At 51.6% G+C, this 26,660-nt stretch overlaps 10 protein-coding genes across 10 annotated transcripts; 4 read left to right on the top strand and 6 right to left on the bottom strand.

Annotated features, from left to right (window-relative positions):
• Positions 1–927: 927 nt before the first annotated feature.
• On the bottom strand, positions 928–2,463 carry N7515_000040 (basic helix-loop-helix domain-containing protein; the record flags this gene model as incomplete). The annotated part of the gene is made up of 1 exon (XM_056660784.1): positions 928–2,463. The coding sequence occupies one exon, from the start codon at positions 2,461–2,463 to the stop codon at positions 928–930; it is 1,536 nt and encodes a 511-aa protein (XP_056525950.1).
• A 5,320-nt stretch (positions 2,464–7,783) lies between these two features.
• Positions 7,784–9,454, top strand: N7515_000039 (putative Golgi traffic protein SFT2; the record flags this gene model as incomplete). The annotated part of the gene is made up of 4 exons (XM_056660783.1): positions 7,784–8,012; positions 8,193–8,313; positions 8,580–8,730; positions 9,302–9,454. The coding sequence occupies 4 exons, from the start codon at positions 7,784–7,786 to the stop codon at positions 9,452–9,454; spliced, it is 654 nt and encodes a 217-aa protein (XP_056525949.1).
• Positions 9,455–9,881: 427 nt separating this feature from the next.
• Positions 9,882–12,380, bottom strand: N7515_000038 (tRNA ligase; the record flags this gene model as incomplete). Its single annotated transcript, XM_056660782.1, has 1 exon — positions 9,882–12,380. One exon carries the CDS (start codon positions 12,378–12,380, stop codon positions 9,882–9,884), a length of 2,499 nt encoding a protein of 832 aa, XP_056525948.1.
• A 326-nt stretch (positions 12,381–12,706) lies between these two features.
• Positions 12,707–13,363, top strand: N7515_000037 (ankyrin repeat protein; the record flags this gene model as incomplete). Its single annotated transcript, XM_056660781.1, has 1 exon — positions 12,707–13,363. The coding sequence occupies one exon, from the start codon at positions 12,707–12,709 to the stop codon at positions 13,361–13,363; it is 657 nt and encodes a 218-aa protein (XP_056525947.1).
• A 487-nt stretch (positions 13,364–13,850) lies between these two features.
• On the top strand, positions 13,851–14,637 carry N7515_000036 (vacuolar protein sorting family 37 protein; the record flags this gene model as incomplete). Its single annotated transcript, XM_056660780.1, has 2 exons — positions 13,851–14,098; positions 14,151–14,637. The coding sequence occupies 2 exons, from the start codon at positions 13,851–13,853 to the stop codon at positions 14,635–14,637; spliced, it is 735 nt and encodes a 244-aa protein (XP_056525946.1).
• Positions 14,638–14,795: 158 nt separating this feature from the next.
• Positions 14,796–16,092, bottom strand: N7515_000035 (phosphatase PAP2 family protein; the record flags this gene model as incomplete). Its single annotated transcript, XM_056660779.1, has 3 exons — positions 14,796–15,316; positions 15,417–15,952; positions 16,001–16,092. The coding sequence occupies 3 exons, from the start codon at positions 16,090–16,092 to the stop codon at positions 14,796–14,798; spliced, it is 1,149 nt and encodes a 382-aa protein (XP_056525945.1).
• A 661-nt stretch (positions 16,093–16,753) lies between these two features.
• N7515_000034 (Zinc finger C2H2) lies at positions 16,754–17,589 on the bottom strand (the record flags this gene model as incomplete). Its single annotated transcript, XM_056660778.1, has 2 exons — positions 16,754–17,269; positions 17,338–17,589. The coding sequence occupies 2 exons, from the start codon at positions 17,587–17,589 to the stop codon at positions 16,754–16,756; spliced, it is 768 nt and encodes a 255-aa protein (XP_056525944.1).
• A 2,683-nt stretch (positions 17,590–20,272) lies between these two features.
• Positions 20,273–21,356, bottom strand: N7515_000033 (putative plasma membrane ammonium transporter (Ato3); the record flags this gene model as incomplete). The annotated part of the gene is made up of 5 exons (XM_056660777.1): positions 20,273–20,446; positions 20,509–20,684; positions 20,749–20,868; positions 20,922–21,022; positions 21,088–21,356. 5 exons carry the CDS (start codon positions 21,354–21,356, stop codon positions 20,273–20,275), a joined length of 840 nt encoding a protein of 279 aa, XP_056525943.1.
• Positions 21,357–23,429: 2,073 nt separating this feature from the next.
• N7515_000032 (ferric reductase family protein) lies at positions 23,430–25,388 on the bottom strand (the record flags this gene model as incomplete). Its single annotated transcript, XM_056660776.1, has 1 exon — positions 23,430–25,388. The coding sequence occupies one exon, from the start codon at positions 25,386–25,388 to the stop codon at positions 23,430–23,432; it is 1,959 nt and encodes a 652-aa protein (XP_056525942.1).
• A 402-nt stretch (positions 25,389–25,790) lies between these two features.
• Positions 25,791–26,376, top strand: N7515_000031 (copper transporter family protein; the record flags this gene model as incomplete). The annotated part of the gene is made up of 2 exons (XM_056660775.1): positions 25,791–25,838; positions 25,906–26,376. The coding sequence occupies 2 exons, from the start codon at positions 25,791–25,793 to the stop codon at positions 26,374–26,376; spliced, it is 519 nt and encodes a 172-aa protein (XP_056525941.1).
• Positions 26,377–26,660: the final 284 nt, after the last annotated feature.

Genomic DNA, 26,660 nt, shown 5'->3' with positions numbered 1-26,660 from the left:
GACAAGGATCTTCTCTCAGACTGTGATTCGTCAATTCCGAGTGCTCTTGCGAAATAAGTACTGCGTAGCAGCGTAACTATCACAAGAATACTTCGGCATCCCCACTTAATTAAAGATAGCTCCACTGTAGCTCCCGAGCTCCCGGTCCTACCCCGGTCCTACCCCGGTCCATCCTATCCCGGTTCCATCCCATGGATTGGTCACTGTACTGTGCCCTTCCGACCCCGAACTTGGGGGAACATGCTTGGAACTTGGAAGCTTAAGAGGGACCGGGTCGGTAACATTGGCTATCTCTGCTAGAATACTTCCAAGGTTACATGCAGGTGAATCGGGTAGCTTCTTAGAATAATTCGAGTAATCATTACTCGGTTCTTAGGTAGACATTTGTGTATGAGGTTGCTAGATCATATAGAGCTCGTAGATTGATTGATAGCAGTCTGCACGAGAAGTAAAGGGGGAATTAGAGGAAGATGCATCCGCGTTCATAATGCGAGGCGCAGCATCAACAATCAATACATAGAGTGCTGGGATCATAAACTGAGATGTCAAGGATGAAAGCCCATGTCCTCAATCGAGTTCAGAGTCTGGACATCACAAGTAAACGAGACATGCACAATTATGATCGGCCACTCGAACGGAATAAATAGAGCAAGAGCAGCAAGGAAAAATGAACAGGAAAAACAGGGTATCGATATGGAATGGAAAAAGAATAAACCGAAATAAGAAGATAAGCCCAGAAAATAACAGTGAAGTCGAGAAATAGAAGAGAAACGGAAACTCGCAGACATGCATGCAGCAATGACAATAGTAAATAAGGGAAAATCATAAGCCGTCTGTCACTCCTGATACGCCACTGGTCGGTACCCGTATTCTGACGCCGTGTATGCAAAGGTCACAAATGCGGATGAAGGAGCAAAGACAAGCCATCTACATCTCCATGCCATACTCATCCTCCTCCTTGAAGCTCATAGCAGCATGGCCAGCACTGTTCCAGTACTGCGGCTGACTTGTGCCGTTGGCACTGCTGCCACCGCTGTGGAATGAAGGGCTCAAGCTCGGAGGGGTCAGGCCGGACATATCGCCGCCCTGCACCGCATCGCCGGCGATATTCGTGTGCTTGGGGACGCGTAGACCGCTGCCAGGGCCGCGGGTGTAGCTGAAGGAGCTGGGATCGTTCTTCTCCAGGGCGTCGAGGATCTCGCTGCGCATGCGCTTCTCTTCTTCGGTTTGCTCAAACGGCCACGTACCACCCAGGCGGGCGATCAGCTCCGCGAGCTCAGCCTCCTGTTGATACTTCACATGCAGGGCCCACATCAGATCGCGCGTCCAGCTGACGGCACCGTTGAGGATGTCGCCCTTGTTGGGTCCCTTCTCTTTCTCTTCAATGGGGAGACCCATGGTGATATTACCGGGTGTCGCGCGGCGGCCGTTGCCCCCCGCCAGAAGAGACGTGGCGGCATTGCCGCCCCCACCGGCCATGGACAATGCGCTGTTATTCACAAGTTGCTTCCGGACCTTGTCATCCTCCAGTCGGTGCTGAGGGACGAGGTGGGAGAGATCCTGGATCCGTTCGTTGATGTTGTCGCGTCGGCGGCGTTCGACCAGGTTATGTGAGGCACGGCGACGGCGGCGCTTGGCTTCCTGGGACTCGAGGTCTCCGCCAGGGAGATGGGTGTCAACCTTAGCGGGCAGCGAAGCATGCTTGCCGGACTTGAGGATCTCGGAAATACCGTTGTGGTGCTGGAGGGGAGGGGATGAGATGGGAGAGGACTCGACGTATGACTGTGCACTACCCGGCGTTCCATCCCACTGATTGGAGAGGCTCTTCTGGTGGCGAGCCTGTAGTCCCGTTCGAATGGGTTGAGAGGGGAAGCTGCCGGACTCAGGGGTGCCCAGGGTCAAGGATCCCAAAGCGGGGGTCTTGGGGGTCATTGGGCTGCGCCCATCTGACGAGGTACGGTCCATACCGTGCAAGCTCTGGCGCTTGGTGCCGAGGTAGGTCTGGTCGAAGGGGCTGGCACTCTGCATGTGCGAATTTTGCTGGTTCATGCGATACTGCTCGTAGTTGAAGCTGTTCTGGACAAACGGGCTGGCCATCGGCGCGTTGTCGGGGGTATTTGAGTACATGTGTGACATCTGACTCTGGTGACTCATGGCGATGCCACCGGCAGACTGATCCTGGAGATAGTTGACGTTATCCCGCTGATGACCGTTGGGACCGCTGATTTCGAGATCCAACAGCTCGTCCGTGTCGATACCGGAGTTTCCAAAGTTGAAGCTGGATGACATGTTCTGTTGCGAACCAAAGGAGTAGGGCATGAAGCCATTCTGCTGCTGCATGGTCAAGTCGGATGGGTCGACTGCGTCGTTGAAGTGGTTACCCATCGAGTAGCCGGAGTGTGACATGATGAAGGGGGTGTGGTCGTCGGATTCGTGTTTGATGAAGAGACTCGCCTCAGCCATAGCCTGGTGGAACAATGTTGGGTTGAAAGTCGAGGCGAAGATCGGCGAGGGGTCAAGGGAGGAGTCGTAGTGCCGATCCTTCTGACTCTCCGTGGTATGTGTCAGAAGTTTGGCAGACAGAGCCGCCTAATATTGGAGAATTCGAGAAGTGGTGGATATGAAAGTGTCACGATCTAAGTATTGAAAGATGTTAGTAAATCACTCGACCCCGCCCGACCATCTGAAGATATGACCTCCGTGCGCAAGGCAGACCAGGCAACTCCATAGAATGCAAATCAAAACAAGTCCGAAGGACGAACTAGAAAGGGATGCTAAGACTTACCCTTGAGAGCGAGGAATGAAGTCCGGGGGAGATTGCGAGGAGTGAAAAAAGCCGGGGAAAATTCCTCGGATTAATAGCCGGGATGAGTCGACTCCGGAGATAACTGTCCGTGATCGGAACAGATAGTCTCAGTATAAAAGGCGCAGGGAGTTAGGTGCAAGGCGATAGCACTGTTCTAAGGAACTGTGTGAGCGACAAAACACGGTCGGATATGATTAAAGAAAGATGAAGTGGCGGATCGGCGTGCATGTGAGAGAATGTGAGAGAGGAGAAAGAGACGTGAGATCCGGGGATAAGTCGTTGGCACCGAACAGAAGACCAGGGAGGATCAGAGACAAGGTCCGTAGAATTAAGACCGAGTCAGGCACTCAATCCCAAATGAATACCACAAAGATGCTGCGTACAAGGGAGAGAGAACGAGGGGAAAGCAAGAGGCGGTGGAAGGGCGGTGAAGCTGTGGCGTCGAGATGTTCGAGAAGTTTTGCCTCTTCTTTTGTTTGTTTGTTTGTTTGGTCGAGTTCAACTTCTTTTTCAGTTGATCTCGAAGTTGTATTTCGTCCCTCAGCGGTGAATTGCCCCCTCCGTTGCGTTTTGACCCCGGGGCATTGCTCGGCGTTTGATGCCCCTCACGCTCGGATTGCAATCGGAATACGAGTTGACGCAAGCGCTTACCTTTCTCACGACTCACAGCCAGGTAGCACGATGTTGGGTTGGATGGGAATAGGTGCTGGAGGCAATGAAATGTTCGAGACCTACCAAGGATGAAGACGGATATAGTGAAGTCGATATAAGTCGATATAAGTCGGTATAAGTCGGTATAAGTCGGTTTAAGACTGATCTGGCAGTATATAGATGCCAGTCTGTATCGAAGTCAGCACCGAATCAACCAAGGCTATACCCCAAACGACATCTCAATAAGCATCAGGGCATGCATGACGGGGCAATATGCCATGATATAAGACATATCATAAGCAGAGCCTCATTCACACGTGAGGAACTGGGCCACACAGCAGGCAGCAGCCATAGATCCAGTCATATACCACAGACGCAGGAACAAAGGATGATATGTGATGTATGAAGGCCCGGTCCGATAACACACCCTTGGATGTGTGTAGAGGTGGACAGTTAAGCACGTACCTGAATGTGTATGGAGCCAAAAACTAAGCTTGAGCTCACGAGGTAAAGTTCGATGGATCTCGAAAGTCTTTGCGAATCAGAAGTCTGAATAGAGCATGCAGTGACAACTCATCAACACGCGAAGAGGAAAAGCACTTGCAGGTTTCGCAGAGGGGATGGAGACTTTATGAACTCAAGCTCTCTCCTGCATCTCTCATTTGATATATTACAACATCGGTCATGCAGCCCGTCGATCGGTGGGAATCGATTGAGATTCACCTACGCCATCGTTATTTTTATGATTTATGATTATCTTTATTTTTTGGAATTAAGCACTAGGTTGACTACTACCATCTGGATCATATGGAAAATGAGAGGGGGGGTGAGTGGGTTATTGATGAAGGAGGGGTGGCGACGGTAAACCCCCGAGCCTCTCTCTCCATTTCTTCTTTTGGGTGAATGTACTATACATAGATAGAGACAATAGAGAAATATTCAAAGGAAAAGGGCAATAAGAAAGGAAAATCATATTCAGAACCCAAAATAAAAAACACACTTGGACAAAGGGGGGAAGGGTGATACAGCCGGATTGAGTAAAAACGGCCATCCCATGATACCTATTGGGATGTTTGTCACCTGTTACGACACGGTCATGACTCACGGGTGTCTTGGACTAGAGCAAGAATGTATCAGATGAGGCCTTGAGGGTTACAAGCATACCGAAACTCCATGAGCAAAACCCTAATCTATTATTCGGAGTGGACTCTGCGGTCAACATATTCACGATCTTCGAATGAGACCATGTGGGACATGAACGGTTGATGTGCCTGGAGTATGCAGAAGTATGTGAGGTAATGATACCTGGAGAAGATGACGCCGGAGATGGCAGAGATCGACATCAGGAAGAGCTGAAGAATCGCAAATATCATCCGGAGAACATAACATGGACCATATCTATACCTTGGCAATACCAGAGGTGCAACGGCAGTGGCTAACGTCCTTGATATAGGTGCGTATAAGCAAAACGGAAAAGAGCAATAGCACCAATCCCACAGTAGATCCACCCACAGACCCCATCCACCGTAAGCCCTATCAACTCTACAAGAGGATCAGTGCGGTCTGTTCTTCATGTGCGATGTCGTGCAGAGGACACTGGGGGATGACGATCATACTAGGATCGTCAAGGGAGCTTGGACCTTTCATATTGCTCCGCTCCCGACTTCCCGCCGTCTTGGGTTCTCTTTCTAGTTTTTATTCGACGTAGGGGACTCGTGGACCGTAGTTATTCGAGGTTACAGCGGCAAAGGAGAAAATCTGACGGGTTTCCAAGAATTTGGGAAATCTAACCTTTCAGTTGGAGAATGTTTCAAGGAAGTCGGCAGTTCAGACTTCGGACTTATTGGTTTTGGCCCGAAGCAAAGAGTAGAATGTGGCCGAGAGAGATCATTGGAGGGGTTGGAATGTGTCTTTTCTAAGACATCCAATGGTGATTAAATGCCATACACCTCACGTTGACCATGACCCTACTGAGCCACATCGCTAAACTTTCCCCTCTTCACTTAGCCACTTTTTGTATGAATATTGGAATCCTTCAAGAATCGACGGATGGGGAGTGATCTCCGGCGGGGGGGGGGGAATTGAGGGGAAAAATTGGATCGGACGTCCCGTCCCGTCAAGGTTAATGTGCACACGAGGACCCATGGTTGATGCAAGGGAGAGGTTTCTATTCCAAGTTCATTCAATGCGTATGGATATTAGTCTCAACAGTGAAGATACTACCCTCCAAGATGTTGACCGATCTCTATATTTACTGTGCACAGGACCCTGAGATGACGACATGCTGCATGGTTAAGGTCGCACTCCATTCCGGTGGTCACGGATAGATTGACATGTGTGTACCGAATATTCTACGGAGTATGTAACTCTTGATCATATCACGACGCAACGCAGATGCCTAAGAGAACAGGGAAAGTCATAGAAAGCAAAAGTTGAAGCTGAATGAGAAACAATCAGGCTAATATTAATGTGGATGTTACCCAGAACAGTCCAGTCCGAAGTGCAGCTCGGGGGGGGGGGCGTTTTGGCTATTCGGATAATTCCCCAAGGTAGTACACGGGTAGCTACATGAATAAATCAATCGGAGGCCATAAATCTGTAACATCGTCTTTCCTGGAGTTCTTCCGATACGGCTGGCGGCAATCAGATCCGTTGTAGCCGTTACTTCCGACAAATGCCTAGGGCTGTCCAATACAAGGGCTTTGCAATATCGCATCTCGACCGTTACAGTTACGGCGATCGCCACAGGGTGCGCACCAGCCATGGGGGATCGGCAGTGGGACGGCAACTAAAAACTAGAAGATGCAGAACGAGAGGGTGGCGACTACCTACTCAATGTAAAATGATAACTAGTCATGAGTCAGATTCAATAGCAAAGAATCGATGGTTAGTTACTATATTTGAGACAGATATTAGAAATACCTATTCATTCAGTGACTCCACTTCTACCATATTGAGCTGAACTGATCTGAGCTCATATTCGTGAATGGGAAAATGATCATCGATTTCAAACTTAGACGAAAGAGTACATGGGAATTTGTATGCCTTGAAGGTTTTGTTGACAAATTCCAGCGGGTACTGCGCGAAGCGAAGGAAGAGAGGCGATGCTGGTGCATGAGAGTATTATTCCTGCTCTTATAACGTAGCAGAAGCCGAGGATCCTTGATCAAATTATTCAAACTAGTAAACGAGCTGATACTCATACTGATGATAACAATAAGATAGTACTGCGTAGTTACTGTGTACACAGTAGGAATAGTGGAAGCGGCAGTATGGATCTATCTGGGACACGCTAAACCCCATTAGGTACTAGCTCCCTTTCCCCAACTTCGAGGCAGAAACGGGGGAGCTGCCACTATCACTTCCCCTCAGGATACCCCAATATCATTACGCCTTACAACGGCAACGTTTCATCTTCTTGGTAAGTGCATCGGCCTCAGCCATTTCCTCAGCGATTATCCTATGCCAGGATAACCCTGGGCTCCCCCACAGGGCTCGGTCCGAGAGATGGGTACCCCAACACTGGAAACATCATCTGACAGCTTCAGGACTTAACGCCGATCGGGTTGGTCGCATCGGTAGCTTTGCGCCATCTCGTCATTTGCCTTGGCTTTTCTAGTCCGCTCCCCTCCTTTATCGATAGCCCAGCGCTTCCTGGTCCAATCAACACTTGTCGACTTCCTGCGCCGTGTCCGTTTTCCCCCCTTCTCGGATCGTGCCCGCAAGGTTCAACGTCGCCCACTATCTCTCCGCTCCGGTGGTCTCACTGGCCGGGCCCTTGCACATCGTACCTTCGATTACGATTCATCTGGGCCGCTCCATCGACTCACAAGCCCCCGGTAGTCGTCGCCGATTCCGTACATAGCTGCAGATCCCGTTAGGTTGACGCCTGTTGCAGTGCAATAGGCAGCCCTTTTCTTTTTGTCGGGGAGATTACGCATAAGCTTTACCATCGGCTTGTCCTAGTCAAAACTTGATATTCCGATCCTGCTGTTCCAGTCGGAAGACTTTCCCCAACAGTGGTCCTCGTTCGACACGAGTCACGGCGTGTCCCAGTTCATCGGAAGCCGGATCCGTATTCGGCGCAGTAGTCATCTGCTCTTCTACTGGCTTGACTAGGACCCAAATCCAGCCAATCCTCGAGGATCACCCTCCACTGGCGCAGATCATCTGCACTCCATCTCGCATAGTCCCTGCAGAGGATACTCCCGGTCTTGACTCTTCAGAACACGGGCCTTCTCTGCCGACGCAGCACTACACGCCTCTTCCCCACTCCTCTCAATTGGGATTTGCAATCTTATACTTGACTAAACTCGTCTCTCAAATATGGCGAATAACTCGTTTCGGGATTCCGTCAACTCGCTAGGGTGGTCGCGCAGAGATCCGGATCTTCCCGTGCACACCGGCGGATCGAATCCCACTTTCTTATCTCGTCTACAATCCTACAACCCTTTCGGCGAAGGTGGTTATGTCCAACTGCCGACTCACAATGAAGGCCCTGGTGCCCCATTACCGGCACCCAATCGACGGGAAGAAGAAGAGGGCTTCTTCGCTTGTAAGTTTCTCTCCTCGGCCTTGTGACCCTCCGATCTTCAGGTCTACTCCACCGTTTGTCATGTTCCGGTGACGAGAGTGCAGTTCCTGCGCCGGATGCATTCATCATCACTATGCTTGTTTATGTGGTTGCAACCCGACAGGAGAAGAGTAGAAACATACTAACACAGATTGCGTATAGTGAGTCGGTGGGACCGCATGCTCATCTTTGGCGCATGTAACCTGGGTGCCGCCGTTTGTTTCATGATCTGCTTCTTCTTGTTCCCTGTTTTGTCATTGAAACCGCGCAAATTCGCGATCTTGTAAGTGCCTCTGCGATGGTCCGCATTCTCCTGGCCGTCCACCCCCCCCTTTCTCTTCATTCATCAGCTCTTATGCTCTCGGACGACTGTTCCAAATCCCGAGCTTAGGTAACCTGGGTCATCGGTGGATTGTGGCTGGGGCCATGTGCGCGTTCACACTGCAACAAGGCGATTTGATTCGTCCTGCCCTGGCCTTATATCTGCGCCTCTTGCCAAGAGCTTTATTCTTTATTGTTTTGGGTATCTTTTGCTAACAGTTTCCCTAGATGGTCTGTCGGTTCAATCCTGTTTTTGCTATCATGGGCTGTTCTCATGGGACCGTGGACATACGCTAAGCATCTGATCTCGGGATCACGACTGCCCTTCACAGCGGCTTATTTCGGATCGATCGTGCTGACACTTTACTTCGCTATCGGGGTAAGTCAAGTAAATTTCTTTATCTTTTCGTCTGGTTTGCGATTTGTCTTTCCCTTTACGGTTTATCTCGTTCCCCGCGGGCGATCACTTTTGGCCTCATGATACTTCCCTTTGCATATTCCTTGATTGTCGCACACTCCTTCAAGGCTTCGCCCGCACTCTCCCACATTATTGGAAGTATGGTTGTACTGCACCGGGAAAAGGGGATCTTGCAGCCTTCCCATCCATCGCGCAGTACAACCAGCCGAGCACGGCCAGGGATCTAGCTCCGTCGACCCATCCCACCCTGTACTAGACCGGGCGCTCTACACTCGCTGAATCTTGCATCTGTACCACGTCTCACCGCAGCCCGGGGCTTCGACGAGCCTTCCCTTACTTTACCTTGTCCAACGCCTCCCGGTGTCACAAAGCGCGGAGTCCAGAGCCGTCGAGACAATCTATGTCTCACCGTCCCTGGCTGCTTGGTCACTGCTCAGTTTGTTCACTGCATATCACTGCACACCCAGTTGCCGCATCCAGTATCATCTCTCTCTAGAAACCCTTTGCTGACTTGTTTACTTTTTCGCTCTAGCTTCAATCCCTCTTCCTCACCCTCATCTCCTCCATCTTCCAGCTCGCCGCCCTTCTCTGGTACCTCGTCAGTTACTTCCCCATGGGCAGCACTGGCTTGCAGTACGTGGGTCGCTTTGGAGCCTCGCGTGTCACCGCTTGGATGTCAGGTTGAATTATTCAGTGGCATGTGTTGCTATCACCCGCACTCTCGAGTCTCTCGGAACTTGCATAAAGGTGGCCACTTGCGATATTAGAGCGGTCCGCTCTTTTCAGTGTATACTTAACTGGAGACTACTCTCTGGTGTTGATGCTTGCGTTTTGCATGTGGACTAGATGGGTAGTAGAATATTGATATCCTTGAGAGGGGACCTGTCACTACGAGTACATACTATCCATGCCTAGCATGAATTTGAACAGTTGGCTCCGAAGGATAAATTGTGTTTCATAAGCAGACACAAGGTAGGTGTGTAGCCATGCAATAAGATATCGTGTATGCATACATAACCAGGTAAGAGCAAAATTGCTGAGCAAGATTGCAATCGTAGATGTATAGCCATAGCCACAACCAATAGCGACAATCACCAGGCTATAATATAAGCTCAATACTTCCCCCGACTCATAACCAACCCAACAACCCCATCAACAACCTTAACACCCTTAACATCGACCTCAAAGATGCCCGTATCACCACCAGACCCAACCTCCACCCACCTCTTCAGCAAATCATTACTCTCCTTCGGCTTGACATCCGGCGAAGCAGTGCCCACCGTAATATGCGGTATCGGATTCGCACAAGGCCATTCTGCGCCCGTCTCCGTCTCCGTCTCCGATTCCGATTTCTCAGGTAGGATGCGCGCGACGAAGGTCATGATACGCGCGTCCCAGATGAGTCTTTCGAGACGAACACGTGCAGAGCCGAGGGTGGGTGGGTTCTGGACGGGATTCGGGACTGGGGAGGTGTTTTGTGCGGTGATGTACTGGTTTACCATCCTGTCCCAGATTTCTGGGCAGTCTTTCTTGGAGGCGCGGTGGATGAGAGTGACGTGGAAGGAGGACTGGAGGCGGCGGGAGTTGACGAGTTGGTTGTAGAGGCGGGCGGTTTCGGGGGGTGTTGAGGAGGGGAAGAGGGAGTGGAGGGTTGAGGTTATTTCGTTGGTTGGGAGGGAGATGTTGAAGTATTCGATCTTTTTGGAGAGGGCTTCGGGGGAGAAGGCGGTTTTCCCTGCTGGTTCGCGGAGGGTGATGCCGTTGTCCGGGGAGTTGGGTTTGTTCTTGTTCTTGGGGGGTTTGCCGTAGCTGTAGCTGAGATCTGTGTCGACGTGGTAGTCGTTTAGGGAGGCGGAGATAGCGGCGTCGAGATCTTCGGATGAGGGCATCTGGGGCACCAGTCGAGGGTATGCGCCGTGCAGGGCTTTGACGACTGTTTCGAGGTTCTCTCGAGATGAGGCGCATACGTCTAGGTCGATGACCTGGTCGAAATTCTCGTCTGGCCTGCGGCTGGTGTCAAGGCCTTCGAATCGGTTGAGGAAGCCCTCCATGATTCCAATGGTCTCTTCCTGGGCGTTGGTGCCTGCTCGGATGGATTGGTGGTTGTCACCACGTTCTAGCACGCGCTTCCGGGTGACCTCTCGAATAGCAGAAAGACGTTCCGACTTGGGCTCGTGGACGTAATGTAGAGCGATGAACCGCGCATCAGGAAGCACAGGGTAGATGTCCTCCATGAGCTGCGAGCGTTCGCGCCGTTGGTGGTTGTTGCGATCGGCTATGACAGCGCTGTGCTCGCCTAGAGCATGGCTGACCTCGAAAGCGAACCTCTTCGGCTTGTTCTTCTGTTTGGGCAGGTTGTCGTTCTGAACATGTCCCCATTTGAAGAGCTTCACGAGAGCCAAAGCGACTGTTGTCTTTCCACACCCGAGGGAAGCAATCGGGACAAGGATGACATTCTGATTGATCTCCTTCGATTCACTCTGCTTCTTGATCTCCTGCGCGATGATATCGGATCCGGTCGTTCCGCGTTCCTTGAGGAACTCCTCCCGCAAAGCAATGATACCGTGGTTATGCATATACTCATCCGCCATCTTGGAGTTTTTCATCAACTTCCGTCGAGCAAACTGCAGGTACGCCTCAGTGATTTCCTGGTGTTTCCGGATCTTGGGGTGTTTGCCGGAGATGACGGCTTTGGTGCATTCACGCCACTGACGGTACATCAAGTACGGTTCTTCGAACTTGTACTTGAAGAACCAATGCCGGTAGGGCTCAGATCCGTTGTCACTGAGATGGCATCGAATAACAAAGCCCTCGGTTTCACGTCCATCCCAGGTTCCGGTCTCCGCGCAATTCTCGAGGAAGCTCTGCACACGGAAGATATCATCAAAGACCTCGAATTTGGCCTTCTTAAAGCCCCATTCGTCCGCAAACTTGTGCACCTCCTCGGACGGCATTGTTTGGAAGTCAGGCTGATTATAGTTAAGACCGTGTAGGTAAATGCCAGAAGATGCTTCGTCGTAGGCCAAGACATGCTCTTCGAACGAGTCATCACATAGCTCTCCAACAGCTGTGACATTCATCCGGCGTAGAGTTCGCGCCAGGTCCTTGACAGAACGACCCACGGCAGAGACATGACGTTCCACCCAATGTTCTCCTGCCAGGGCATGGCTCACGTTTGAATCTTCGCGAGCTCCAGTCGAGTGCTTGCTGCATACCAACAGTTTGTCGTTTTCCAAGGCGGAAATGAAAATAATGCATCCGTTCTCTTTCACGCTGAGCTCATAGGGCCCCTTCGTGTTCTTCTCGACGTTGCGCCATTCCGTAGCCTTCGTCTCACCCACATTGAAGAACTTATCATATCCGCGCGTCGCAATCTCAGGGGTCCCATCTTTCCTCCTGGTAGTGAAAAGACCACGGGCATATGTCGGTAGCCCAGCACGCTTGTAGTCCCAATCCTGGAACTTCCAGGAGTCTACGGTCACATTGTTGGTGCCGCTGACGGTGAATGTATTCTTTTTGCAGGTGAATTTGGCCTCGCCCTTCTTGGCCTTGCGAAGCTCCTCCAGATCCCTGACCAGCTTTGCAACCACTTGTGGGTCTTGAGTCGCCATCTCTGTGTTGGGGATCAAGATGAGCTAGATCTGCGGGGACTGAGAGGACGAGGAGGGGTAGGCGAAGTGGGGGTCGAGGTAGAGAAGCGAACATAAACTTGTAATTTTCAGTTGACGGTTATTGTCTAAGGTATTTGTAGGTTCCCGGCTCAGATCAAAATGATGTAATTCAAGGCGAAGAGAGAGATGGGAAGGAGTCAGAGAAGGTAAATTTGCCATTGGCGGGGAGCCAAAGAGGGAAAGCGGGAAGCTTGGGACATTTTTTTATTTTTCTCGACTTCTCTTTGACTCACTTCTGACTTCTAACATAACCCAACTGACTCATAATGGCCCAAAATCCCTTTCTATTGGCTTGCGACAACCCCCAGGCACTGTTGGATGTGCTGCGCCCCAACCCCTCGATCGCATCCAGTCAAGATGAGTCCGGTTACTCATTGCTGCACGCCGCAGCCTCCTACGGCCATGTTGATCTCCTACGCGCTCTAGTGAAAGAATTCAACGTCGATGTGAATCTCCTCGATGAAGATGGCGAGACATGTCTATTTGTGGCCGAACAAACCAATGTCGCACGCTGTTTAGTGGAGGAGCTGGGCGTGGACGTCAATAAGAAGAATGCTGAGGAACTTACAGCCGTGGAAAAGATGGAGACCGAGGAGGAGTTCCCAGAGGTTGCTGCCTACCTCCGTGAAGTGGTTGGGGGCGCTTCTGCGCAAGCGGTCACCCCGGCAGACGTTTTGAACTCCCCTGGTCCTATCCCTGGCAGCGATTTGAGGGTCAGGGTTGGCACAATGACGGAGGAAGAAGCTACCGGGGGTATGAGTGAACCGGATCCGGAGTTCAGGAGGCGCATTGAGGAACTGGCGACTCGTGAAGATTATTACAGCGAGGAGGTGCAGAATGAGGTGCGCGAGCTGGTCAAGGATGCCATGGCCGGGTCGAATATTGAGGCTATGGAGCGGGATCTTCGGAGGAGAAATGAATAAATGGTCGCGACCGTCTTAGATCTCACTGCCACTTTGGGCTCTTGTCTAAGAGCCCGCCATCGCACGGGAGTTGCACACCACGGGACACCCAGTCTCTCTGAGCTTCTCCAGACAGACCTTCGCTCTTGGTGATCGTACCGAGCAAAAGCAGAGTTGCGCCTTTGCTCTAGTCATTTCCTACATATCACTTGGAATTCGCCGTTCGAGTCCTGGTGAGACTCATCCAGGGTGGTCCGGTCACCCGGTGCTCGGTGCTCAGAGGCTCGAAGGAAGCTTCTTCACGATCTTGTAACTAGAATCGAATCACGAAATACTCATGACATTCCCATCGAAACAATCTGCCAATCCTATATCTCCCATATGTCATCGAAAATTAAAATGGTGATCGTGTACGATGTAATCTCGTAGATCCCCAGTCCGCTCCCCGCCAAGCTCCAGCTCCATTCCCATCTCCAACATTCCAACTTCAACACTCCAACCACCCCTCATGTCTCAACCACCGTCTCCCTTCCCCCCACAATCACCATTCTACACATCTCAAACAATGAACCCCGACACACCCCCTCCACCACCCCCAAAACCCAGCAGTCATGAAGCTAGCCGAGGCGGCACCCCGCAAACCACCGCAGACATCCACCACCCGCCAAACACACAGCAGGCATACCCAACCCAATACTTCGCCGACCCCCCGACAATCGAAGAAGGCTGGCTCCCAGACCTAATAACCGACAAATCGTAAGCCACCAAAGATAAAATCCGAAGGGACCACCAACTAACCCAACCCCAGAACAACCGACCTCCAAACAATCCTCCAAGACCCAACCCTCCTCTCCGCACTCTCAAGCCAACACCCCTCCTACCAAACCCGTCAACAATCCCTCGAATCCCTAATACAAACAAACAAAGACCTAGCAGCCCGCCTCTTAGACCTGCAATCCCACCTCGCTGAAACCCGCGCCGCAACAGAGACTCTCCTCATAACGCACCAGTCCCTCGAGGTCACATGGCGCAAGAAGCAGGCCGAGATGGATGCTGCGCTGGCGCCGTGGTCGCCTAAGGCGCTGTATCAGCGGTTTAGTGCGGCGATCGCGGAGCAGGAGGCTGTTTGTCGTGCGGTTGAGGAGAGTTTCCTTGATGAGGATCATCATGGGAGGGCTACGGAGAAGGAGATTGCGGATTGGGTTAGGCGGGTGAGGGGTGAGGCTGCGAGGTTGGCCGCGAGGAAGGAGGCTAAGGCGCGGTGGGATGAGGGGCGGGTTGGGGGGTGGCGGTGATATGGATTGAATGTTGGATGGGCAATCTGGTTGGCTCTGTGTTTACGATGTGATGCTGTCTCCGATTCATGATATTTCATTATGCAAACAAGAAGTATCTATACAATACTTGGAGCTTTTTGTTCAAATGTTCCAACACCCAGAAGGAACCAGACCAATCACACCTGAAGTCTACCTTGTCGACCATCACTGCTCTCCGGCTTAACATGTTCCCCTCCATACGGCCCATGCATCGCCGCATTCTCAAGATCAAAACCGCGCCGCGTATCGAACGCCCAGCTATCCGTCCCCAGCGAACTGGGGAATCCAACACCGCGGAGGAACGCGCGTCTAGGACTGCGCGCACCCCAAGCCCAGCCTGCGCCGCGCCGGATCGGGAGGTGGTACATGTTGAAACCGATATAAGCGAAGAAGATCCCCATCGCCGAGCCGAAGAGGATGTCGAAGCCGTGGTGTCGGAAGTCGAACCAGCGTGACGCGGCGATGAAGCATGCCGTCGCAGTCGGCACGAACACGATCAGCATCAGGTACACCGGCGGGGCGGCGCCCCGACTCCGCACGGAGGAGCGGTCGTCTGTGTGGGTCTGGTCTTCGACTGGGTAGGGTGGTAAATATGGAAATGCGACGGAGAATTTGGAGCAGAGCCAGAGCGTTAGGTAGATCAGGCCGGCGAAGGAGACTGGTAGACAGAATGTTAGCTATTACTTTCATCTTTCCTGGTTCTACATCCCAGGGCGGGAAACGCGGGTAGAAGCAGATAACGATAGACTGTAACTCACAAGAAGCATGGCCACTAGGGAAACTAGCAAACCCATCTCTGCTCAATGACTTCGACGTCGTACGACAGATCTCCCACGAAACCAATGTCGCACCACCACGCACTCTATCCCCAAGGCCGCCGACCGTGAACTCTGCAATTCGCGCAAGATCCGGGTCACACCGCGCCAGCAGATCAGGCCGCGGTTTTCCAACCAACACCTTCAGGCCCTGTGTGGCAGCCCAGGAACCGGCCAGCGCCAGCCCAAGCCCCATCCAGCCGGCGTTCCATTCCCAGAATTTGCGGCGAATGTATTTCGCTGCAGGGGGTTTGGGAACAGTAGATGGCGATTGAGTGGATGCGGTGGCTGTTGCGGGGATAAGCAGCCATGCGCCGAGGAAGATCAGGACTGCTGGGGCGAAGAGGCAGACGAGGAGGAGGGTTTTGGTTGTCACTGTCTCTTGGGTGTGTGGGTAGCTGATTGTCGGGTCTGTTAGGCTGAAGGGGTGGTGATTTGTTGGTTGTTTGAAGAAACCATAGCCGATTAGGGCGATGCCGCTGGTTTGCGGTTAGTTTATGTGACCGGGGCGGTGGGGATCGGCGCACATTATGAAGATCCAGTCGATGATGTAGGACAGGACTAGGAGTTTGGAGATGGAGATGAGGTGTGTCGCTGTCTCTTTGATTGCAAAGGCCATGGTGGATTTGGTATTGAATTGGAGTGATAGCGATAGAAGAATGGAGTATAAGGATGACCCGAGCTCGGTGCCCTTGGGCCTTGTTCAATGGGTAATGATATAATGGGCGAGCTTCCCCGGAGCAGACACTGTACAAAAACTGCTCGGCAATTTACCGACAGGAGAAGAAAATCAGCCCGGGTGGTTCTGGTGATAAGTAACATTCGGATCATGACGCCATCCATGTCCGGCAGGCGGCAGCTTCAACCAAGTGTGGCGGTGCAAGAAGCTCAACCTTATTTTGGAGTGAACTCGATCTATACTGACCCAATTGTATGCAAGATACCCCTGTCAGGCTGTCATGTTGGATTTAGGTAGATTTCGCTAAGTAAATGGCGCGCCGGTTCGCTACAACCCAGGTAACGCAGGCTTAGTACCGAATGTGGACATAGATAATATCAGCCAGAGGCACTAGCCTCGTCAAAATTCCATTGAGGTGATTAAAACATAGCAAGCAGCCTGAGCTGAGAGAGAAACTGGAAGATAAGATCCCAAGTTGAAAAGTGAAATAAAGCATAGACCCATGTTATCCAATGCGCCGATGCGCCATTCCTTGAGCCCGACCAAATAATTTCATGCAAGCAGCCGGCGGCTTCAAAAGCCACGAAAGTTCAACCCCCAATTAGAAGCCGGTGATCATTCTGTTGCCCAAGATAGCATCGTTGATTCGCTTATGGACCTGCTGAACACCCTCGAACCGGATAAATCCGCAGGACTCGCTCTCCAGGTGACTGAACAAACTAGCGAGAGAGTGGAACTCCTTGGGACAGCCTCGTTTGAGACAATGATAAACTTTTTCCTTGTGCACGGGCGAGTTCAAGTGTGCTTCCAGGCCCCTCGATGTAGTGAAGCACTTCTTGCAGATGTAACACACCCAGGAGGTACCGTTGAATGCACGCGGGGTGACCGAGTAGGTTACGGATGGTTGCTCGTCGTGCCAGCCAATCTGCTTCTTGCAGATAGCGCCGTTTGGGTCGAGGCTCCGAATGATCCGGTGGATTCTGTCGCGGTTCAGCGAGGCAGCATTGGGACACGATCCACTCTCCAGGTGGTGGGAGACACCGCTCGCAGTGACGAAGCTTGTCTTGCAGCACGGGCAGGAGACAGTAGTGCCACGATGGGTTTTGGAGTTCAGATGCTAGTAGACAGACAAAGTGAGTGGAACAGGTTCCAAGATGCTCTTCCAAGTTAGGTTAGCTCGCCTACCTGGCGCAGGCAATTGTCGTTCATGAAGCGACGATTGCAGTCTCGGCAATAGTTTTTGTAGTGTCCCATAGAAGCCATGTGGCTGTCCGCGGCAGTCTGGGTGCGGAACTTCATCGTGCACATCTCACATGGAATGGTGGGTTTCCAGTGGTTCAGGGCGTTCATGTGTTGATTGGCAGCCGACTGAGAAGAGAACTCGCGGGTGCAAGTTTCGCATTCGAAAGTCGGTGCGTAGTGGTTCATGGAGTTCATATGCTGATAGCAAGAATTCCAGGTGCGGAAGATTCGATTGCAGGTCTCGCACTCGATCCAATGACCGTATCGAAGAGCTGGGAGAGTCGGAGGGCATTCATCCAAGCACCATGGCAGACGCCGCCAAGGGTGATCATCGAGGATAGAGAAACCGCAGTCAACCACCATAACCAGACACTCGCGATTCCAGACAAGAGACCTCTCATCATGTACACTGACGGGAGCGGAATTGATGGGAAGATTGGAGCGGCGGCGGTCGTGGATCTCGAAGACCGACATGCCCACAGCCAAATGGGGGATGATGATACGTCGACTGTATATGCCGCGGAACTCCGAGCCATTGAGATGGCACTCACAATGGCCCAGGAAAGCACAGAACCATGGGCTGAGCAGGCGAAGAATGGAATTGTCATCTTCGCAGACAGCCAGGCAGCGCTGAGGGCGCTGCAACGACCACGTATGCCATCAGGACAGGTTTATCTGTCAGGATGTCTCGACCTGATCCAGCAGTTCGCAGACAAAGGGGTCTGGACAGAACTGAGATGGATCCCGGCGCACCAAGGGGTCATTGGCAATGAGATCGCGGATCAACATGCCAAGGACGCAGCGCAGGGCCCGGAAGGACCGCAAAACTCTCTCAACAGAGGGATACGCCTTGCGGCCGCGGCAAAAAGGCGCATACGCAGTGAAGCAAAGTTGGAGTGGGAGAAGTTGTGGGCAAAGGAAACGACCAGTCGACCGACGAAACGCCTGATCGAGATACCGACAAAGAAAACGCTCGAGTACTGGTCAGGGTTACGCAAAGCCACGTCGTCGATTCTGATACAACTCAGAACTGGTCGAATTGGCCTAGGCGCCTACCTACACCGCATCAACCGAAGAGATTCTTCGCGGTGCGATTGCGACCTTGGCAATCAAACGATTGCTCACGTCCTGCTGGAATGTCCCCTGCACCGGGACGAGCGGGACTGGATGAGACGCACTCTCTCCGACAAAGGAATAACTCTCCATCGGGATGAGCTCTTGACGAGGCCGGAGGCCCGCACGACTGTGGCCGAATTTATGGTCAAGACTGGTCTACTGGGCCAGTTCGAGACAGTCGATCCCGCGGCGCTGGGTGAGGAAGAAGGGGATGACGGGGGGGAACTAAAACTAAGACACCTTAGTGCGGTGCGATTGGAGAAGAAGAAGAAGGATGGCGCAGTTTAGGAGTGCAGTGCCAGGTCCACTGTACTCCCTTGATCCAAGCGAGCACACGAGCGGCAGCCGACAAGGATGGGCGGCTGGAACGAAGGGGATACGGGGATGTTACGTGGTGATATGTGGTTCTGGTCCCTACGGCCAGGAGTGCGACACTCATTTTTTTTTTCTGTTTTTTGTCTTTCCTTTGTTATGGTTTACATTTTTCTATTCTGGGGGCGACTGGTCGGAAATGTGCAAAGCGAGTTTCCAACAGTCGTCCAGTGGGCTGGCGCCCACACTTTCCAGCTGTCGGCAGGCCTGATAGCAACCCCGCATAGCAGCTTATACTTAGAGCAAGCTACATCGGGCCAATGAATTTCTCTCTCTCTCTCTCTCATCCAATGACCGTAGTCATGCATGTGCTCATCGCAGTCATCCTGGTAGAGGAACCACCTATCACACGTGAGGCATTCAGGCATTTTGGGCGGACATGCGAGGATGTAAAGTGGAAAGAGAGTTAGAGGAGAAGGGAAAGGAAAGAGGGGGATGTCAAATGGATCGTCAAACAAATCGGTAAGGGGGGCGATTGTAATTCCAAGATCCCGTAATGCGGATGTATCACATCTTATCTTAGATAAGAGATGATCTTCCACCTGCAGGACTGTGCCTTCCTACTCCGTACTTATCTATCTATTGGCTTTTAATTGTTCCACCCCGCCTTTCTCTCAGTCCACACTCCACGCCCTACCTGAAATTCCAAGTTGACCTTCATACCGGACACCGCCTTTCCTGTGTAGGTACTAGACAAATTCGTCTCCCGTCCTCACCGCCTTCGAAAGTGACCTATCGTCTGCCCCACTCCTCCTAAATGTCAACCCAGATTTTTCAGGCATAAAGGTGGGACGATTTGATTGGTCGAGGCAGAGATATGCCTGAAGGTTATGCCGAGGAAAGAGAGAGAGAGAGAGAGAAATTCATTGGCCCGATGTAGCTTGCTCTAAGTATAAGCTGCTATGCGGGGTTGCTATCAGGCCCTGCCGACAGCTGGAAAGTGTGGGGAGGTAACTAGAAAATGTGAAAATGTGGCAGAAAATTAATGGAAAGGCAGAATAATTGGCATGAACTCGGGGGGCTGACACAGGTTCATATTCACCTTTCCTAAGGTTGCTATGTGTCCCCCGACTCCCCCGGTCAAGATGCCTTGACGGCTAAGAGTCGCCGCTAAGAGCCAGAAAGTTTTAGCTATCGACAAGATGAGCTCGTCTACGGTGTGTGTTGAATGTCGGGTCATGGCTTGTGAATATTGGTGAATAGGTGGCCCTCCTTCGAAGGTATGACCTCCGAGGAGTGCAGAATCAAACATTTATCTATATCTATTGTCTAATTGTTCTTGTCGTTGATTTATCCTGCACGATGGAAGCCAGCACAGTTGCGCTGTTCGAAGCCATCCATTATAAGAATATGGTCCTGACAGATACATCCTAAAGCTCAAATGGAATATTTAGCTCTCAGCCTCAGCAGCCTCGCGCTTCTGGGCCTTTTGGCGCTTTCCAAGGATAACAGTGCTCAGATTGCCAACTGGCAGTGAGATCGGGAAATCGACCGCATCCAGGACCTGCGCAATAAAGATATGCCAGATTGGAAAGCAGAGTGCCAAATTGAATGCACCGGCCGCCTGTGCATATACAATTAGTACCTAGACAGTGTACAAGGGAGCAAGAGACGTTCGCAACATACCTTTTGTAGCCTGGCTGCCAGGGCCAAGTTACCCAGCGCAGTCTGGAAAAACGTGCCGGCGAACAATGCGAATGTGATAGTGAGCAGTAAGAGTGCACTGAAGAGGCAGATGTTTGTGCGGAGAGAGCAGATCATGTATACAAATGTGAGGAGTGAAAGGGTGACATAGTAAAAGGCTGGGTGTTATCATGTCAGTATGGCTTGTACGAGATATGATCTAGTGGGATGGATGAAGCTTACCGAGAGTGGAGTTGTACTCAGCCGTTTTTATCCCTTCCAGTGTATTGCCATCAGGCGAGTACATTGCGCCCACGGCGAAGAATGGAATGAGGGAGGTACCTTGGACCAGCCAGAAGGTGCCTATACCCGGATATGATTAGCGAAGACGTTCCGATTCAGACAGTTGTACATACCGTAGGTGAAGAATAGAGCGCTAGAGAATGTATTTCCGAGAATCCATTCACCGATACCTCCGAGGATCTGTAACATTGCGCCGAAGAAGATGTAGACCGGTCTAAAAGACGCTCTATTAGTACGATTTGCTTTCCGAAAATCTCCCCTCTCGCCTCTCGCTCTTACAGAATTGCACCGCCATTTCCGCCAGATCCTCTCCAGCCCATCGTTATCATGCCTGTCGGGAACGCAGACAACAGGAAACCCATCAATGCGATCGGCGTGGGATTACCAAATGTGAAGCGCAGCTTTGATGCATTCGGTGTCTTCGGACTCAGGTACAGCTTCTCGAAAACATCTCGCGGGATGGGCAGCAGGACGCTCTCGGCTGTTTGATAACGACGGAGTCTCTCTGCCATGGCAGTATCTTGCTTCTCACTGTCGTTGTCGGACATTCTGAGATTGAAGGGGCGAAGGTTGACCCAACAAGATACGTGAATCAAAGATTAATGTCGGCTCAAATGTGTGCTTCGACGAGCAAGAAAAGTTGAGAAAAGAGACACTACGAAAAAAAAACCCCTCCCAAAGAACTGCATCCACAGTCCCCTTTATACCCCGGATTTCTTCCCCGGCTACCCCATTGAATCCACCTTCTTATTTGGACCAGACTCCAAGATCCTGAACCTTCTGGACCCATTTCGTCTGCAGACTTCGGATATTCCCCGATGGCTCGCAGTCACCTGCCCAAACCTGATATCAACACTACCGCCAAGACCCAAAACAGCCTGAAGTAGAAAAAGGAATTGGGCGAAATGATTCGCTGGACGATCCGTATCAAATCCCGAAAAGACTTGGAGCGGCCACCACCCCAGGTTTCCACTGGCCCATGTACCCCGCATACCCCGCACATGTGGGGTGCCTTTCGCTCTCGTTTCAGCGCCCCCAAACTTAGGTTGGGACGCGGCCAAATCGAGAACCCGACGCCCGAAGCTTAGCCATACACAAGACTTGCCAAGATGGCTTGATTCAAGCAAGCTTTTGCCAAATACGAACGTATACTTTCTGCGAAAGCCACGGTTTGCCAATGAAAGTAGGTAGCATGAAAGTCTATCTCCAGAGTGAGACGTAACCCTTTGATCCTCTGGAGGCATATAGGCGACTCGGCAGCGAGCAGCCGAGGTTGCGACGCGGCTAGTATTCAACTCCAGAGATGGACTTGTGGGGAAACAATGGAACCTAAGAGGCAGCGGGTCCAGAAATTTACAGAAGAAGACAACCTCCGCTAGATTTTCCGCTTGCCAAGCTTGGATAGATGGACAGGGGAATGTCCTGGTGTAGTTAGGGGCTGGGATATGACGCGGCGATCCGGGGATCATCACTGCCAACACTGCCACCGCTCTAATTTTATCCCACCTGCATTACACAGCATGGAGTACTATGTAGCAATTCTCCGACCGGGGTTATTCCGGCTAGTACCTACTGTATCTCGGGGAAATAGATCATCTAAGCCAAGCAATCCACACACAAGTGGTGTGCATGTATGTTTTGTCACAGATAAGATGTTAAGAGGACAGTCGAATGACGAGGTTCAACAATTGTTACGCATTGGTAGAAGAGGAGACGCGCAAAGAGCAGACGCAATAGTTATGAGGTGAGACCGTGGGAGAGGGAAAAGGGTAAAAGGCTTAGCCGGCGGAGGACCCACTTTATACCCCAGATCCACGTGATGGAGACTCGGTTCCTTTAGGGGAAGATGTTTGTTCCTCTTCCTTCTACTTGGTCCCTGAACACATACAGTATTACTCCAGGGCAATCTTGAGGCTTGCAGTTGCAGCCTCAATGTTCCAACAAACGCCCCCATCCGGCGGCGTTCGTTGGCCCTCCAATGTTGACGCCATTCTACGTGAACACCAAATTTGTGAAGGATAAGACGGAGGACTTGGAGTTGACGGGGCGCAGCTGAGGCCCTGTCGGGATCCCCAGCTTTGAGCTTTGGGGTTCGGATCAATGTGTCATGACTCATGACTCATGAGATCTTGTGACAGATCCCCGTGGGGCCCCGCAAGTTGCCTCCATGTTATGGAACCATGGAACTTCTGATTGATATAGCAGCATGTATGTAAAGCGAGATACTAAATCGGGATAATGAATTCATCATCATCATGATCATCATTATGTGTCCTCCCATTCTACCTCTGATGCGAGCGTTGGGGATGAAGACCCTAGACTTGTGGGATAGCTCTGAATATCGTCAAGATTCAGTCACTGCCCGTATGGTCCGATAGACATAGGTATGACAACGTATATTACCTAACTAGGTTGTATAGGTATCTTCAATCGTCCTTTTGCCTGACCGGCTCACTTCACTCACGTGGAAACTGCCTGCCTCCTAACAAAATCCCTCATCCTTTTCGTAGAAAGATATGAACATAGAATTCGTCCAGAAATAAGTACACCGACTCTAGAATCGCTAATGCTCACATAACAAGGTCATGAACGTAACCAACATATACAGAGAACCGTCGCAATCACCACTCCAATCGATCATCGCAAATAAGATCGACATCGAACCTCTCCTCCCCCCTCCAAACCTTCCCACCAGAATTGCAAGACGCAACAATATCCCTCAGATCACTAACCATCCCACCAGGCCCACTGGCAAACACACTCGTCGGTCCGCGCACTGTCTCAGCCAAGAAATCACCAACCAGCGTCGGCAGATCAGGATGCCGATTGATATCGTTTTCACCACCACCAAGCCGCTCAACAGCAGCAGGTTTGTCACAGCCACAGCACGCAGTATCGGACCCAGAGGAAGGTGCGACCTGCAGGGCCTTCTCGTCAATCTTGGGAATCTCGAGATTACAGTTCTCTGCCTCTGAGCTCTCAATCGAGGGAGTTTTGCTTCTTGCATCGCGAGTGGCAAAGATTCGGATTCCGAGATTTAATGTCTTCCGCGCTTTCTGTAGGGGATCTAGCTCCGCTGCCACCCACTCCATGTTCACCGTGTGGCGGACTGCCCAGATGAGCTCGAGTTTGCGGTCTGGGGAGGGTGTTTGGCGGGCGAGTTCGAGGAGGACGGGGAGGACGTAGGTGATGCCGGTCCCGCCGGCGATGCAGAGGATGTTTGTGCTTGGGGTTAGTTGTCTGGTTATGGGCTCGCCGTATGCGCCGGTTAGGATGACGGGCGTGGTGGAGATGCCGGTGGCGGCTAAGTCGGCGATTTTCTTTGTTTCGCCGCTTTTCGCGCGGAGGATATAGGAATGTTGTACTGTGCCCTTTGAGACGCAGGGGACATTGAGGGGTGTGAAGGGGTGGGATTGCCAGATGCTGCACTTGGCAAAAGTCAGGTAGTAGTGTTGGCCGATGGTCCAGGCGTCCTGGGTATTGTGGAGATCGAGGCGGATGACGTCGCCGTGTTCTGAGTCTGGGAAGCGGGTGATGGTGGCCTCAGAGGATTTGAAGCTGAACCCGATGGCGTTGGAGTGATCGGGGTGATAATGTAACAGGGCAGTGCGTACTAGGCGAGCACCACGATCGAGGAACCAGAAGATCAGCGAGGGCCACATAAAGCACTTGAGTTGCTTCCAGTGGGCCCAGCAGGCGCCGATGTAGACCATGGCGAGGATGTAGTGCAGTTTTCGGAAGGTCTCGTAGCCGGTTAGTCTGATGCCCCACGGTGTACTCAGCACAAATAGTAGAAACAACAGAATCATGGCGACGACACCCCAGATCATGTATGTCTCGGTGATCCACTCGATTCCGACGGTGGGTTGCGGCTGGTACAGTCTCAGCTCTACCACACACCATCCGATGGTGTGGAGTGAGCTTTGTACGAATATAATGTAGCCCAGCCAGCGGTGAAGAAAATTGAAGCTCTGGTATGGCAGGCCAGTGATAATAGAGAGGAAGGACTCTCGGCTGCTCAGCAGCACAGAGAGCGGGGTGAGGGCGTAGGCGAGGGTGCCGACACGGTCAGCCCAGGGACCAATGCTGTTGCGGGTGTTATATACCCCAGGCATTTTCGACACTGGGGTGACCCATGTGTTGTAGACGATCCCAACAAAGCTGAAAATGAGGAGATAGCCAGACAGCAGGGCGAGAGTGAGGACTTGGAACCGCGTTGTGCGGCCGAAGATCACCCGAGCCACATCGGGTAGGAGATACCTTCGGGCAAAAGCTGCCATCGAACGGCGGACCTTGTACAGCCCGGCGAGCTTTGGTGCTGCTAGCCTCGGTGATATCGTCGGCGCATTGGATTGATTCAGGACAACCCAGAGAAGCAGGATTGCGCCAATGATGCACCACATGATGCCTGAATATAACATCCCTAGGTCGTGAGATTCGTAGACAACGTCGAGGTATTCGCACGATCCTGGATCGTTGGTACATGGCAGAGCGCGATCGTAGTAACCCCAATGTGGTTCCAATGCTGTTGCAGCGCTCATGTTCTGAATGTGACGTGCGCCTAATCTTGAGAACGCCATGATGTCGTGAACTGCGCCGTGCAGTGGCCCGGATCTGGAGATCGAGTGTGACCCTCAGCCTACTTCCGAGATCAACGCGATGGTTTAACTGCGACCAGAACCAGCCTCAATCACAATCATATATACAGTCGGGGTATGGCGAAGCGTAGAGGAGATATCAGTGGAAAAGGCCGCGAGATTTTAATATGTCATGACACAAGGTCAATTACCCCGGCCATTTCACATTTGAGACGATTTGAGCACATTTCTCTCACGCCATCTATGGTTTTCTCCACTTTGCCTTAGCATAGGTGGGACATGCGATCAGTGTCTTGTTATAAGACCCTCGGTCTGTCTATCGAGACCCCTCCAGCTTTCTACAGACGCTCATTTTCTCACAACTTCCCCACGTCAAGAGTCAAGATGGAGGGCATGGAGATGGATCATGGCGAGGCCAGCTGCAAGATCTCGGTAAGTGCCAAGACCGGAGAATTCCCATCCGGAGATTTTCCAGAAAGCTTCGACTGACGCAGATCAGATGCTGTTCAACTTCAACACCATCGATGCTTGCTTTTTATCCACAGGATGGCAGATCAAAAACAATGGCATGTTTGCTGCCACCTGCATTGGCACCGTTTTACTCGTCGTGCTGGTCGAGTTCTGTCGACGGATTGGTCGAGAATATGACAATTTCCTGACCCGCCAATTCCAGCGCCAAGCTGCGCACGGGGCTTTTGCCAAGAACTGGGAATCCGCCAGGACAGCGGTGACTTTTCGTGCCACACCGCTGCAGCAATTGGCCAGATCTATTATCCATGCGGTGACCTTCGCAGGAGCTTATATCACTATGTTGCTGGCCATGTACTTCAACGTCTATGTGATCATCTGCATCTTCATCGGCGCGGGGTTGGGCAAGTTCTTATGTGATTGGATGGTTGTCACGGTGGGAATCGATGACGTGCAACAAGAGACGCGGAAGTTGGAGGAGACAACGATATGTTGTGACTGATGTTGATGTTTATTGTTTTGCTATAGCTTCTATACCCCTTTGAATTTACAGCGTCAATTGGCAAATGATTCATACGGTCCGGTTTTACTCACGAATTGAGCGAAAGAATACCCCTGTTACCCATGATTCATGAAGACTACTGTGTACCCGCACACTACAGTACATCTGTCAGGTTGAGAGTCATGACTCAGGTGATGTTATTGACATGGTGTTATCGTGTTGTATCATGATTCATGCGACTAAGAACCCTTGTGCAGGGAGGTCATGTGAGATAGGGGTGTTCC

The sequence above is a fragment of the Penicillium bovifimosum genome (assembly GCF_028826915.1).
Source record: "Penicillium bovifimosum strain IBT 22155 chromosome Unknown utg000001l_segment0_segment0, whole genome shotgun sequence".
Classification (NCBI taxonomy): Eukaryota; Fungi; Ascomycota; class Eurotiomycetes; order Eurotiales; family Aspergillaceae; genus Penicillium; species Penicillium bovifimosum.
Note: the sequence above shows the minus strand (reverse complement) of the source record. Positions and strands in the feature narration are given on the sequence as shown.